The sequence below is a fragment of the Mobula hypostoma genome, chromosome 28 (genome assembly GCF_963921235.1).
Source record: "Mobula hypostoma chromosome 28, sMobHyp1.1, whole genome shotgun sequence".
Classification (NCBI taxonomy): Eukaryota; Metazoa; Chordata; class Chondrichthyes; order Myliobatiformes; family Myliobatidae; genus Mobula; species Mobula hypostoma.
In genome coordinates, this window is record NC_086124.1 from 29,550,963 (window position 1) to 29,567,008 (window position 16,046).

Genomic DNA, 16,046 nt, shown 5'->3' on the forward strand with positions numbered 1-16,046 from the left:
TTCCTGAATCGCTGAGTGTGTGTCTTCAGGCTCCTGTACCTCCTCCCTGATGGTAACAGTGAGAACAAGGCATTACCTGGGTGATGGGGTCCTTAATGGCGGACCCGCATTTTAAGGCATCGTTCCTTGAAGAATTCCTGGATACTATGAAGGTTGGTGCCCATTATGGAGCTGAATAGGTTTACAACCTGTTGCAGCGTTCTTCGACCGTGTGTAGTCGATCCCCCCAACCCTCAATACCAGAGGGTGATGCAGCCAGTTCGAATGCTCTCGGCAGTACATCCGTAGACATTCTTACCATCATTTACTGGAGTTTGAAACGTGCAATGCTGTTGCAGAACAAATTTCACAACGTAGGTCAGTGATATTGAACCTGATTCTGATTCTGATTCTGTGTGTGAGTCAGAGTGTGTGTATCAGTGAGTGTCAGTGTGAGTGTTCTCTGTATGTGTGTATCTGTGAGTGTGTTTGTGTGTTTATCAGTCTGATTGTGTATCAGTGAGTGTCAGCGTGTGAGTGAGTGTTGTCTGTGTGTATCAGAGTGAGTGTGTGAGTGTGTGTGTGTATCAGTGAGTGAGTTTTTGTGTCAATACGTGTGTGGATCTGTGTCTCGGTTACCCCGGAGGAATACACACTGACACCCACACCGGTGGGACAGGCCACTGTTGACTCCCAACCTCAACCACCCTCCTACCCCCATCTGGCTCTGCTGTCCCGGGTGGTGGGAGAGGATCTCCCGAGATTCCTACCCACTCCAGAGCAGCTGACAGTTCACTCGGACAGCCTTCCCCTTTAAGAGATTCCTCACCTCCGGCAGTTCAAAGTTCGGGATGTGCACTTGGACCGGTTGCCATGTCAACTGCGCACCTGGGGGAAGTCAATCATTGACACGAAGGTGGGGAGGGCTGGCCAGGTGAGTCCGTCCCCCTCTCTTTCCCCCCTCCCTCTCTCCCTCCCTCTCTCTGTTCCCTCCCACTATGGACACGAGGCGCAAGGCTCTGAACTGCTCCGTGGCGGATGGAGAAATCCCGCTGTCTGGCGATTTCTTCAAAGGTGAGTGAGAGGCCGGAGGGATAAATGGGGGGGGGCATAGGGGGTCCAAACAGGGTTAGCAGGGTGGAGCATGGCTGAATGGCCTGAGGTGGAGAGAGGGTTGTAGTATGGGCTGTGTTTCTCTTTTATCTCACTGAAAACCTCCTCCCTCCCCCCCTCCCTCCCAATCCCACTCCCTTCCTTCCTCAACCCACACAATACTCCCTCCCTCCCCCTTCCACATCTCCTCCCTCCATCTCTCTATCCTCCCATCCCCCTCCCTCCCCCCTCCCCGCCACCTCCCCATCACCTCCATCCCTCCCAATCCCACTCCCTTCCTTCCTCAACCCACACAATACTCCCTCCCTCCCCGCTTCCACATCTCCTCCCTCCATCTCTCCCTCCCCCTTCCCCCCTCCCCACCACCTCCCTCCCTCCCAATTCCACTCCCTTCCTTCCTCAACCCACACAATACTCCCTCCCTCCCTGCTTCCACATCTCCTCCCTCCATCTCTCCCTCCCCCTCCCCACCACCTCCCTCCCTCCCAATCCCACTCCCTTCCTTCCTCAATCCACACAATACTCCCTCCCCTCCCCCTTCCACATCTCCTCCCTCCATCTCACCCTCCCCCCTCCCCACCACCTCCCTCCCTCCCAATCCCACTCCCTTCCTTCCTCAATCCACACAATACTCCCTCCCTTCCCGCTTCCACATCCCATCCCTCCATCTCTCTCCCCCCGTCCCCCCTCCCTCCCCCTCCCCACCACCTCCCTCCCTCCCAATCCCACTCCCTTCCTTCCTCAATCCACACAATACTCCCTCCCTCCCCCCTTCCACATCTCCTCCCTCCATCTCTCCCTCCCCCCTCCCCACCACCTCCCTCCCTCCCAATCCCACTCCCTTCCTTCCTCAACCCACACAATACTCCCTCCCTCCCTGCTTCCACATCTCCTCCCTCCATCTCTCCCTCCCCCCTTCCCCCTCCCTCCCCCTCCCCACCACCTCCCTCCCTCCCAATCCCACTCCCTTCCTTCCTCAATCCACACAATACTCCCTCCCTCCCTGCTTCCACATCTCCTCCCTCCATCTCTCTCCTCCCATCCCCCCTCCCTCCCCCCTCCACCACCCCCGCGCAGCCATCCGGTCAGAGGTGTGGATCTTTGTCTTACCGGCGGCCATGACCCTGGTCATCCTCATTCTCTTCCTGGAGGAGATGGGCTTCTTCCTCCGGAATGTCGGCAGTCCGACGCGCTGGCGCCTCAGCCTCTGGATCCTGGGAATATATCCGGTGAGTCTCCGGCAATCCCCCCAACTCTGACCCCCTCCCTCCCCTACACCCTCCTCCGTCACTGTGACCACTCCCTCCCTCCCCTACGCCCTCCTCCGTCACGGTGACCACTCCCTCCCTCCCTCCCCTACACCCTCCTCCGTCACTGCGACCACTCCCTCCCTCCCCTACACCCTCCTCCGTCACTGCGACCACTCCCTCCCTCCCCTACACCCTCCTCCGTCACTGCGACCACTCCCTCCCTCCCCTACACCCTCCTCCGTCACTGCGACCACTCCCTCCCTCCCCTACACCCTCCTCCATCACTGCGACCACTCCCTCCCTCCCCTACACCCTCCTCCGTCACTGCGACCACTCCCTCCCTCCCCTACGCCCTCCTCCGTCACTGCGACCACTCCCTCCCTCCCTCCCCTACACCCTCCTCCATCACTGCGACCACTCCCTCCCTCCCCTACACCCTCCTCTGTCACTGCGACCACTCCCTCCCTCCCCTACACCCTCCTCCGTCACTGCGACCACTCCCTCCCTCCCCTACACCCTCCTCTGTCACTGCGACCACTCCCTCCCTCCCCTACACCCTCCTCCGTCACTGCGACCACTCCCTCCCTCCCCTACACCCTCCTCCGTCACTGCGACCACTCCCTCCCTCCCCTACACCCTCCTCCGTCACTGCGACCACTCCCTCCCTCCCCTACACCCTCCTCCGTCACTGCGACCACTCCCTCCCTCCCCTACGCCCTCCTCCGTCACTGCGACCACTCCCTCCCTCCCTCCCCTACACCCTCCTCTGTCACTGCGACCACTCCCTCCCTCCCCTACACCCTCCTACGTCACTGCGACCACTCCCTCCCTCCCCTACGCCCTCCTCCATCACGGTGACCACTCCCTCCCTCCCCTACACCCTCCTCCGTCACTGCGACCACTCCCTCCCTCCCCTACACCCTCCTCCGTCACTGCGACCACTCCCTCCCTCCCCTACACCCTCCTCCATCACTGTGACCACTCCCTCCCTCCCCTACAACCTCCTCCGTCACTGTGACCACTCCCTCCCTCCCCTACACCCTCCTACATCACTGCGACCACTCCCTCCCTCCCCTACACCCTCCTCCTTCACTGTGACCACTCCCTCCCTCCCCTACACCCTCCTCCGTCACTGCGACCACTCCCTCCCTCCCCTACACCCTCCTCCGTCACTGCGACCACTCCCTCCCTCCCCTACACCCTCCTCCGTCATGGTGACCACTCCCTCCCTCCCCTACACCCTCCTCCGTCACTGCAACCACTCCCTCCCTCCCCTACACCCTCCTCCGTCACGGTGACCACTCCCTCCCTCCCTCCCCTACACCCTCCTCCGTCACTGTGACCACTCCCTCCCTCCCCTACACCCTCCTCCATCACTGTGACCACTCCCTCCCTCCCCTACAACCTCCTCCGTCACTGTGACCACTCCCTCCCTCCCCTACACCCTCCTACGTCACTGCGACCACTCCCTCCCTCCCCTACACCCTCCTCCTTCACTGTGACCACTCCCTCCCTCCCCTACACCCTCCTCCTTCACTGTGACCACTCCCTCCCTCCCTTACACCCTCTTCCGTCACGGTGACCACTCCCTCCCTCCCCTACACCCTCCTCCATCACTGCGACCACTCCCTCCCTCCCCTACACCCTCCTCCGTCACTGCGACCACTCGCTCCATCCCCTACACCCTCCTCCGTCACGGTTACCACTCCCTCCCTCCCTCCCCTACACCCTCCTCCGTCACTGTGATCACTCCCTCCCTCCCCTACACCCTCCTCCGTCACGGTGACCACTCCCTCCCTCCCCTACACCCTCCTCCCACTGTGACCACTCCCTTCCTCCCTTACACCCTCCTCCGTCACTGCGACCACTCCCTCCCTCTCCTACACCCTCCTCCATCACTGCGACCACTCCCTCCCTCCCCTACACCCTCCTCCATCACGGTGAACACTCCCTCCCTCCCCTACACCCTCCTCCGTCACTGCGACCACTCCCTCCCTCCCCTACACCCTCCTCTGTCACTGTGACCACTCCCTCCCTCCCTCCCCTACACCCCTCTGTCTCTCTGACCACTCTCTCCCTCACCTACACCCCTCTGTCTCTCTGACCACTCCCTCCCTCCCCTATACCCCTCCTCATCTCTGTAACTCCCCTATACCCCATCTCCATGACCCTCCCCGATACCCCTCCTCATCTCTGTAACCTCCCCTATACCCCATCTCCATGACCCTCCCCCCTCCCCTATACCCCTCCTCATCTCTGTAACTCCCCTATAGCCCATCTCCATGACCCTCACCTATACCCCACCTCATCTCTGTAACTCCCCTATACCCCATCTCCATGACCCTCCCCTATACCCCACCTCATCTCTGTAACTCCCCTATACCCCATCTCCATGACCCTCCCCTATACCCCTCCTCATCTCTGTAACTCCCCTATACCCCGTCTCCATAACCCTCCCCCTCCCCTGCACCCCTCCTCATCTCTGTAACCTCCCCATACCCCATCTCCGTTACCCCTCCCCTCCCCTATACCCCTCCTCAGCTCTGTAACTCCCCTATACCTCATCTCCATGACCCTCCCCATACCCCTCCTCATCTCTGTAACCTCCCCTATACCCCATCTCCATGACCCTCCCCTATACCCCTCCTCATCTCTGTAACTCCCCTATACCCCATCTCCATGACCCTCCCCTATACCCCTCCTCATCTCTGTACCCTCCCCTATACCCCATCTCCGTGACCCTTCCCCTCCCCTATACCCCTCCTCAGCTCTGTAACTCCCCTATACCTCATCTCCATGACCCTCCCCTATACCCCTCCTCACCTCTGTAACCTCCCCTATACCCCATCTCCATGACCCTCCCCATACCCCTCCTCATCTCTGTAACTCCCCTATACCCCATCTCCATGACCCTCCCCTATACCCCTCCTCATCTCTGTAACCTCCCCTATACCCCACCTCCGTGACCCTCCCCCCTCCCCTATACCCCTCCTCATCTCTGTAACCTCCCCTATACCCCGTCTCCATAACCCTCCCCCTCCCCTGCACCCCTCCTCATCTCTGTAACTCCCCTACACCCCGTCTCCATAACCCTCCCCTGCACCCCTCCCCGTCTCTGCAACCCCTCCCACCGTTGTGTCCCTCCCCACCTGCGTGACTCCCTGCCACCCCCGGACCCGTTTGTCTCTGAACGCCCTCTGTCGAGTTTGAACGTCGGTCTCTGCCGCTCGGTCTCACTGGCTGCCTTTGCTCCCCTCTCAGGTGTTTGCTGTGACGTCCCTCATCGGGCTATATGTCCCCCGATCTGCATCCCTCTGCAGCTTCGTGGCTTCCATGTAAGTGTCCTGCCACCAGCAGGGTTACCGTCCCAACATCAGAAACAGCTCTCCATTCACCCCCGCCGTCCATCCCTTCCCAAATGTCCCACCGCCCACGTACCCATTGGAACCCAGCCACTTCCGACTATCCCACCATTCACACACGCATTGGGACCCCATCTCTTCCCGTTCACTCCCACCGTCCACACTCCCAATGGGACCCCACCCCTTCCCATTCACTCCCACCGCCCTCACTCCCAATGGGACCCCACCCCTTTCCATTCATTCCCACCAGCCACGCTTCCAATGGGATCCCACCCCTTCCCATTCACTCCCAATGGGACCCACCCTTTCCCATTCACTCCCACCGTCCTCACTCCCAATGGGATCCCACCCCTTCCCATTCACTCCCACCACCCTCACTCCCAATGGGACCCCACCCCTTCCCATTCATTCCCACCGGCCACGCTCCCAATGGGATCCCACTCCTTCCCATTCACTCCCAATGGGACCCACCCTTTCCCATTCACTCCCAATGGGATCCACCCTTTCCCATTCACTCCCAATGGGAACCCCCTTTTCCATTCACTCCCAACACGTCCCATTCAATCCCACCCCTTTCCCATTCACTCCCAATGGGACCCACCCTTTCCCATTCACTCCCAATAGGATCCACCCTTTCCCATTCACTCCCATTGGGACCCCACCCTTTCCCATTCCCTCTCACTGTCCACACTCCCAATGGGATCCCACCCCTTCCCATTCCTTCTCACTGTCCACACTCCCACTGGGACCCACCCCTTCCCATTCACTCCCAATGGGACCCACCCCTTCCCATTCACTCCCAATGGAATCCCACCCCTTTCCCATTCACTCCCAATGGGATCCACCTTTTCCCATTCACTCCCAATGGGACCCACCCTTTCCCATTCACTCCCAATGGGATCCCACCCTTTCCCATTCCCTCCCACCGTCCACAGTCCCAATGGGACCCCACCCCTTACCATTCCCTCTCACTGTCCACACTCCCAATGGGACCCACCCTTTCCCATTCACTCCCAATGGGATCCACCCTTTCCCATTCACTCCCAATGGGACCCCACCCTTTCCCATTCCCTCCCACCATCCACACTCCCAATGGGACCCCACCCCTTACCATTCCCTCTCACTGTCCACACTCCCAATAGGACCCACCCTTTCCCATTCACTCCCAATGGGATCCCATCCCTTCCCATTCACTCCTACTGGGACCCACCCCTTCCCATTCACTGCCAATGGTATCCCACTCCTTCCCATTCACTTCCAATGGGACCCACCCTTTCCCATTCACTCCCAATGGGACCCACCCTTTCCCATTCACTCCCAATGGGATCCCATGTTTCCCGTTCACTCCCAATGGGATCTCACCCCTTCCCATTCACTCCCACCGTCCACACTCCCAGTGGGACCCCGTTGAATCTCATTGGTTCTTGATATCCACGCTGGTTTCTGATTGGTTCTCAAGCCTGTGAGGGCCTGTTGGTGATTGGTTGATGTCTGGGAATGGCTCTCTCCAGCCTCTTCCTTCCAGCTACCACTCCATTACACTTTGGAAATTCCTGGGGCTGATCACAGATTTCTTCGGAGGGAAGGCGAGGATGTTGGAGCGTCTGGCTGGGGAGCAGGTCTTCCCCGGTCCCTTCCCCTGTTGCTGCTGTTGCTGTTGTCCCTTCATTGCCGTCACCAGGTGGGAACTTCAGAGAGGCAGGGGGGGGGGCGTGGGTGGTGATGGAGGGTGAGGGGGTGGGTGGCAGGTTGATGTGAGGGGGTGTGGGTAGGGGAGGATGGATGATTGGGAGGGTGGGTGGGTAGGTGGGAGTGAGGGTGAGGGGGTGAGAGGGTGGATGGGTGATGGGGTGAGGGGAGGGAGAGGGTGGGTGGGTGAGAGGGTGAGGGTTGAGGGGATGGGGAGGGTGAGGGGGTGTGGGGGCAGTTGGGAGGGTGGGATGGTGAGAGTGATGGGTGGGGGAGGGGAGGGTGTTGGGGTGGTTGGGTGAGGGGGAGAGTGGGAGGGGGTGTGGGTGATGGGGTGAGGGGAAGGGTGGCTGGGTGATTGGGTGTGGGGGCAGTTGGGAGGGTGGGATGGTGAGAGTGATGGGTGGGGGGAAGGGTGTTGGGGTGGTTGGCTGAGGGGGAGGGTGGGATGACGATGATGGGGTGGGAGGGTGTGGGAGAGGGTGAGGTGGAGGGTGACCACATGCGAGGGTGAGGGGAGAGTGGGAAGGGGGTTGGAGTGGGATGGACCGATGAAGGAAGGGAAGAATTTACAGCGGATGACGCAGAGGTCAGGGGTTTCAGGGTGACAGGGTTGGCCCATGGGGTGTCCACAGACGTGTAACCTGCCCTCTCGTCTCACTGCCAAGAGTGAGCCTGCGCTGGATGACGGTCGCTGTGTTCCAGCTCTCCGTCGTCAGGACTGCATTGTTCTTCGTGATGCTGGTCCTGTGGACAGACGAGAAGTACGCTTATGGGGAGGTGAGTACTGACAGCAGATTTCCTGTACAGAGCTCCCTCACCGTTAACAGCCAGGGCTCCCAACCTTGGATCCATGGACCCCTCAGCTGATAGTAAGGGTCCATCACCTACTGTATAAGATTGGAAACTGCCTTTCACACCATCCTGTCCTCCCTGTCCTGTCTCCTGAGGTGAGACAAGGGTGAAGCTCCCTGTGCACCATCTTGTCACGTTCTCCCAGGGTCAGACACAGAGTGAAGCTCCCTCCACACCGTCCCATCACGCACTCGCGGGGTCAGACACAGAGTGAATCCCCCTCCACACCGTCCCATCACACACTCCCGCGGTCAGACACAGAGTGAAACTCCCTCCACACCGTCCCATCACACACTCCCGCGGTCAGACACAGAGTGAAGCTCCCTCCACGCTGTCCCATCACACACTCCCGGGGTCAGACACAGAGCGAAGCTCCCTCCACACCGTCCCATCACACACTCGTGGGGTCAGACACAGAGTGAATCCCCCTCCACACCGTCCCATCACGCACTCGCGGGGTCAGACACAGAGTGAAGCTCCCTCCACACCGTCCCATCACACACTCGTGGGGTCAGACACAGAGTGAATCCCCCTCCACACCGTCCCATCACGCACTCGCGGGGTCAGACACAGAATGAAGCTCCCTCCACACCGTCCCATCACACACTCCCGGGGTCAGACACAAAGTGAAGCTCCCTCCACACCGTCCCATCACGCAGTCCCAGGGTCAGACACAGAGTGAATCCCCCTCCACACCGTCCCATCACACACTCCCGGGGTCAGACACAGAGTGAAACTCCCTCCACACCGTCCCATCACACACTCGCGGGGTCAGACACAGAGTGAAGCTCCCTCAGTTTATACCATACCTCTGCCTGGGGTCAGACACTGTGAAGCTCTCTCCGCACTGTCCCATCACACACGGGTGAGGATCCCTCCCCGACACGGTGGTCGCCATGGGGCGTTGTGAAGATGACAAGGGTGGGAGGATCGGCATCTCCCGGTGTGACCTGCCTCTGTCCCCTCCCCACAGGTGGGCTTCCTCAGCCCTAACACCTACGTGCACGTAATCATTGGTGCCTCCACGTTCCTCTCCTTCTACGGCTACCTCCTCTTCTACAAGGCCACCAAGAGTTCGCTGCCCGGCTACGGACTCCAGGGCAAGTTCGTCTGCGTCACCGTGGTCCTGGTCTTGTTTGGGGTGCAGAGCGGCATCCTGGAGACCATGGGTGCTTTGGGCGCCATCCCATGTTCGCCTCCCTTCTCCGTCGACATGCGTTCGCAGAGTAAGTGGCCACTGCGCCTGGGGTTGGGGAGATCGCAGAGCCTGACCCTGGGTGGTGGGGGTCCTTGGTGATAGACGCTGCTTTCCTGACACGGTGCTCCGTGTGGTGGGGAGGACTTTGCCCGTGATGGACTGGGCTGTATCCACTACTTTTTATAGGTTTTTCCATTCAATGATATTAGTGCTTCCATACCAGACTTTGATGCATATCATGATTCAGTCCACTGTGCACCTATAGAAGTTTGTCAAAATTTTAGATGAAATGCCAAATCTTTGCAAACTTCTAAGAGAGTGGAATTGGTGAGGTCTGTCTTTTTCAATCCCTTCTAATTGGATTAGGAAAGGTGAAGAGGGCCTTGGGCCTGTTACAGGATAGGCCTTAGTAAGAATGGTCAGTTAGGCACAAAGAGAATCTGTATTTACTGACCACACACACAAAATGCTGGAGGAACTCAGCATGCCAGGCAGCATCTACGGAACATAGAAACATAGAAAATAGGTGCAGGAGTAGGCCATTCGGCCCTTCAAGCCTGCTCTGCCATTTATTATGATCATGGCTGATCATCCAACTCAGAACCCTGCCCCAGCCTTCCCTCCATACCCCCTGATCCCCGTAGCCACAAGGGCCATATCTAACTCCCTCTTAAATATAGCCAATGAAGTGGCCTCAACTGTTTCCTATGGCAGAGAATTCCACAGATTCACCTCTCTCTGTGTGAAGAAGTTTTTCCTCATCTCGGTCCTAAAAGGCTTCCCCTTTATCCTCAAACTGTAACCCCTCATTCTGGACTTCCCCAACATCGGGAACAATCTTCCTGCATCTAGCCTGTCCAATCCCTTTAGGATTTTATACTTTTCAATAAGATCTCCCCTCAATCTTCTAAATTCCAATGAGTATAAGCCTAGTTCATTCAGTCTTTCATCATATGAAAGTCCTGCCATCCCAGGAATCAATCTGGTGAACCTTCTTTGTACTCCCTCTATGGCAAGAATGTCTTTCCTCAGATTAGGGGACCAAAACTGCACACATTACTCCAGGTGTGGTCTCACCAAGGCCTTGTACAACTGCAGTAGTACCTCCCTGCTCCTGTACTCGAATCCTCTTGCTATGAATGCCAGCATACCATTCGCTTTTTTCACTGCCTGCTGAAGAGAGTAAACAGTCGACGTTTCGGGCCGAGACCCTCTGTAATTGTCCTCAATGGTGGGGAGGGCGGTTGTCACATTTACTGATGGGTACCTTTATTGTCTGAATGGAAGAACATGTGAATTTACACAACCACTGATGTTCACACACACACCTACGAAGTATTCATGACCCTTCATGAACAGTCAAAGGACAGAAAGGGTAATACTGAGGAAAGGAGTCTATGCTGGCCGTCTGTTTCTTATGGTCCCAATCTAATCTCCACATGTCTGTGGGGTCCTCCACATCAGTGATGGTTCTTCTCTGGAGAGTTGTCGCTATTTTGCATTCAAAGTCTTTGCTTTTATAATCTGCCCTTACCAGTTCAAAAGTTACATTTCAATGTCGTTGGCTCTGGGTCACCTGACTGGCCTGTAACACCTTCCCATTGGACGTAGTCAAAGGGCTGCACAACGTCACGCCTCGGGTGATTTGTTTCGTTCTCTTCAACTCTGGTTCAAACCCATCGGACACTGGGCCAAGATAATGAGATTTCTTCTGTAAACCTGCCATTGTACACAAAGAGAAAATCTGCAGATGCTGGAAATCAAAGTAACGCACACAAAATGCTGGAGAAACTCAGCAGGCCAGGCAGCAGCTATGGGAAAAAAAAAGTACAGTCGTTGTTTTGGGCTGAGACCGTTCATCAGGACTGGACACAGTACTGTGCACAGCTTATCTGAGAACGATAAACAACTTATCTGAGAATGATCTGGGGGTTAGCAGGTCAATTGCAGAAACTCCTTGTGTCCATGTTCAATTGCTCTAATTAGATTATCCCAGTGCGAGAATCAGTTCAAACAGTTCACAAGATGGAGGTTACAGAGCGGCTTCACAAAATGGCAGCTTCCATTCCTTCAATCTTATGGCAAGATAAAACCTGATGGCAGAGGGGAAGAAAGTGTTGATAAAGTATTGAGTGTGTGCTTTCAGGCTCCTGTACCTCTTTCCTGATGGTAGTTATGAGAAGAGGATATGTCCTGGATGATGGGGGTGCTTAATGATGGCTGCCGCCCTTTCAAGGCCTTTGGAAGATGTCCTCGATAGTGGGAAGGCTGGTGCCCATGAGCGAGCTGGTTGAGTCTACAACCCTGTGCAACTTTTCCTGATCCTGTGCCAGGCAGTGATGCACCCAGTCGGAATGTTCTCCACAGTACATCTGTAGAAATTAGCTGGAGTCTTCAGTGACATGCCACATATCACACCCAGCGGTAGGAATAATGGGTCTGCCCCCTCCCTGTCCAGTCCTGATGAAGGGTCTCGGCCTGAGATGTCAACTGTTTATTCCTCATCTGTAGATGCTGCCTGACCTGCTGAGTTCCTCCAGCATTTTGAGTGTTGACCGAGGCTGCCCTGATATTGTGTTTCCATCTACCCTTGAACCTTGATTTATTACCAAGCTAGCCTCTGGACCGCACTACCTTTACTGTGCCCCTGTCGTTTCATCAGCCTCTATCAGGTCACTGTTTAATGCTGCTGCAACATTTCCCTGAATCTTATACACAAGGCATCGACCCGTAAAGGCAAGTGGGCCATAAGCCTTCTTTCCCACCCTGTCCACCAACCGTGTTGCCACTTTCAGGAGCCATGTACTTAAGGAGCTTAAAGTTACGAGAGGTGGGTAGTAACAGTCTTTTCCCCAGGGTCGGGGAGTCACTGTCCCAACAGCTTGAGTCAGCCTGGCCATTCTCCATAAGAACATTAGAAATAGGAGCAGAATTAGGCCATTTCGCCCATCAAGTCTGTTCCGCCATTTCATCATGGCTGATCCTGCCTTCTCCCTGTATCTCGTAATGCCCTGACTCCTCTGACCTCGCTCATTATCGAGGCGTTTTCACCCACAGAACTGCTGCTCACTGGATTTTTTTTTGTTTTTTGTACCATTCTCTGTAAACTCTAGAGACTAGAAATCCTAGGAGATCAGCAGTTCCTGAGATACTCAAACCACCCCATCTGGCACCAATCATTCCATGGTCAAAGTCACTTCGATCACATTTCTTCCCCCGTTCTGATATTTGGTCTGACAACAACTGAACCTCTTGACAAGGTCTGCATGCTTTGATGCGTTAAGCTGCTGCCACATGATTGGCTGACTAGATATTTGCATTAACAAGCAGGTGTGTCTAATAAAGTGGCATCTGAGTGTAAAGTCAGAGCAGTACAGTAAGGACACAAGCCCTTCAGCCCAACCGGTCCGTGGTGCCCACCCAGCAGCTGCCATTTTCCTGTGTCCGGCCCATGAACCTCGAAATCTTGCCCCTTCACCTTTTATATCTGCCTCTACCACTTCCCCTGGCAGCTCGTTCCATCCACTCCCCACCCTCTGTATGAAAACATTGCCCTCGTGTCCCGTTTAAATCTTTCTCCTCTCACCTTAAATCTTTGACCCCTGGTTTTGCCTCCCCCCCCCCCACCCCCCGACCTCCTGTCCGATGCCGGAGACCCCATAAATGGCTGGAAAGTTGCTTGTGAAAACTCATGCCGAGTTCCATCTTCGCCCACTCATTGGTTCCCGGATTCCCTTCTGCCTGGGATCGGACCGGACCAACATTTGCTTCTTTGGAATTGCTTTAATGTTGTCACGTGTGTGGAGATACAGTGAAAAGCTCGTCTTCACACTGGCCGTACAGATCAGATCAGTCCACAGAGGCAGGACAGAGTGTTGCATTTGCAGAGAGAGTGCAGTGCAGGGAGACAATAAGGTGCAAGATCTTAATGAGGTCAAGAGTCCGTCTCACTGTCCAAGACTCTGATAACAGGGGGGTAGAAGCTGTCCTTGGGACAGGTGGGATGTGCTAACAGACGTTTGTATCTTCTGCCTGATGAAGATTCTGCCTGTTTGTATCTTCTACTCTTCTGAGAGTGGAGGGAATGTTTGAGATGGGAGGGGACATAGAGTCATAGAAAAGTACAGCCGAACCAGTTAAACTGTCTAGTCCCATAGCCTCCCATACCCCACCATGTACCTAACAAAAGTTCTCTCAAGCATTGAAATCGAGCTCGCACGCACCACTTGCGCTGATAGCTTGTTCCACACTCTCACCACCCTCTGAGTGAAGTTTCCCCTCGTGCTCCCCTTAACCTTTTCACCTTTCACCCTTAACCCATGACCCCTAGTCCCACCCATCCTCAGTGGGAAAGTCTGCTTGTATTTGCCCCATCCAGACCCCTCATAATTCTGTATCCCTCTATCAAATCTCCCCTCAATCTTCTACATTCCAAGGAATAAAGTCCTAATCTTTCCTTATAACTCAGGCCTTTGACTGTGAGGCAGTGGTGGTTGACGAGTCTACAGGAGGGGAGGCTGGTTTCCCTGACTTGCTGACCATGTCTACAACCCTCTGCCGTTTTTCACGGCCTCAGGCAGAGCAGTTGCCGTACCGAGCCACAATGCATCCAGACAGGATGCTTGCTACGCTTTATCAGTAAAAAATGGTGTGGATCAGCCAAATATCCTTTGCCGCCTGACATGATTGTTGCCATGACAACACGTCCCAAAGCTCTGAATCTCCTCCTTGCACTCCGACGCATCGTTATTTGGGATACGGTGGTGTCACCTGCAGACTTGTTGATGGGGTTGGACCTGGCCACGCGATCACGAGCACAGAGGGAGCAGAGGAAGGGGCCGAGAGACAGAGTTGGAAAACCACGAGTACCTTGTTCAAATATAAATTTAAAAATATTACAGGACCATGACACAGGAGCAGAATTAGGCATTTGGCCCATCAAATCTGCTCCACCATTCAATCATGGCAGATCCATTTTCCCTCTCAACCCGCTTCTCCTCGTAAACTTTGACGCCCTGACTAATCAAGAACCTATCAACCTCCATTTTAATCATACCCAAAGACGTGGCCTCCACAGCTGCCTGTGGCAATGAATTCCACAGATTCAACAGCTTCTGGCTAAAGAAATTCCTTCTCGTCTCTATTCTAAAGGGATGTCCAAATATTCTGAGATGTGCCCTTTGGAACTAGACTCCCCCACTGCTGGAAACATCATCTTCATGTCCACTCTGTCTAGGCTTTTCAACATTCGATAGGCTTCAATGAAATCCCCCCCTCATTCTTCTGAACTCCAGCGAGTACAGGCCCATCCCCAGCATCATCCTCATGAACCTCCTCTGGACTCTCTCCAATACCAGCACATCTTTTCTTTGATGCAGGGCCCAAAACTGCTCTCAAGATTCCAAATGTGGTCTGAGCAATACCTTATAAAGCCTCAGCATTACATCCCTGTGTTTCTGTTCCAGTCCTCTCGAAATGAATGATAACATTGCATTTCCCTTCCTACTACAGTCTCAACCTGCAAATTAACCTTTAGGGAATCCTGCATGAGGACCGCCAAGTCCCTCCGCACCTCTGATTTCTGAATTTTCTGCCTGTTTAGAAAATAGTCTACACCTTTATTCCTTCTAGCAAAGTGCATGACCGTACATGTCCCCGACACTGTATTCCATCTGCCACTTCTTTTCCCATTCTCCCAATCTACCTTTCTGCAGACTCTCTGCTTTCTCAATGCTACCTGCACTTCTACTTATTGTTCACAAACTTGGCCACAAGGCCATCAGTTCTAAACACAAAATACTCTGCAGATGCTGGGGTCAAAGCAACACTCACAACACGCTGGAGGAACTCAGCAGGTCGGGCAGCATCTGTGGAAATGATCAGTCAATGTTTTGGACCAGAACCCTTCGTCAGGACTATAGAAGAGAATGGTTCCGGCCCGAAACGTTGACTGATCGTTTCCACGGATGTTGCCCGACCTGCTGAGTTCCTGCAGCCTGTTGTGAGTGTTGCCATCAATTCTGTTATCCAAATCACTGACACACATGTGGAACACCACTAGTCACCATCAGCCAGCCAGAAAAGGATCTTATTATTCCCACTCTTTGCCTCCTGCCAGTCAGCCAGTCTTCTATCCGTGCTAAACACAGACGCTGGAAATCCAGAGTAACACACACACACAACACTGCAGGAACTCAGCAGGTCGGGCAGCATCTATGGAAGCGAGTAAACATTTGACGTTTTCGGGCCGAGACTCTTCTTCAGAAGTGAAGACTGTCCTGAAGAAGGGTATTGGCCTGGTGCATCGACTGTTCCTCTCCATAGACGCTGCCCGACCTGCTGAGTTCCTCCAGCATTTTGTGTGTGCCTACCTTACCGGTAATATCTTGGGCTCTTATCTTGTTAAGGAGCCTCATGTGCAGCGACTTGTCAAAGGCCTTCCGAAAATCCAAGTAAACAACATCCATTGATTCTTCTTGTCTCTCCTGCCCGTGCCAAACATAATGCTTCATAAGCTTTCCTTTGGACAACACTGGTGAGGTCGGGAGGTGGCTCTGGATGACTGGGCATCTCAGGATCTCCATACCTTCCGCCCAGGCA

The 16,046-nt window shown here is 55.0% G+C and overlaps 1 protein-coding gene across 2 annotated transcripts in view; it reads left to right on the forward strand.

Annotated features, from left to right (window-relative positions):
• The first annotated feature begins 526 nt into the window (after positions 1 to 526).
• Positions 527 to 16,046, forward strand: part of si:dkey-16n15.6 (organic solute transporter subunit alpha) — a 34,513-nt gene continuing 18,993 nt past the window's right edge. For both annotated transcript variants that reach the window (XM_063034706.1, XM_063034705.1), the window contains exons 1-6: positions 527 to 1,053; positions 2,170 to 2,321; positions 5,604 to 5,677; positions 7,230 to 7,385; positions 8,062 to 8,173; positions 9,222 to 9,474. In XM_063034706.1, coding sequence (XP_062890776.1) covers positions 978 to 1,053; positions 2,170 to 2,321; positions 5,604 to 5,677; positions 7,230 to 7,385; positions 8,062 to 8,173; positions 9,222 to 9,474 — 823 coding nt within the window. In that variant the 5' untranslated portion in view covers positions 527 to 977. The remainder of the gene's footprint in view (positions 1,054 to 2,169; positions 2,322 to 5,603; positions 5,678 to 7,229; positions 7,386 to 8,061; positions 8,174 to 9,221; positions 9,475 to 16,046) is intronic.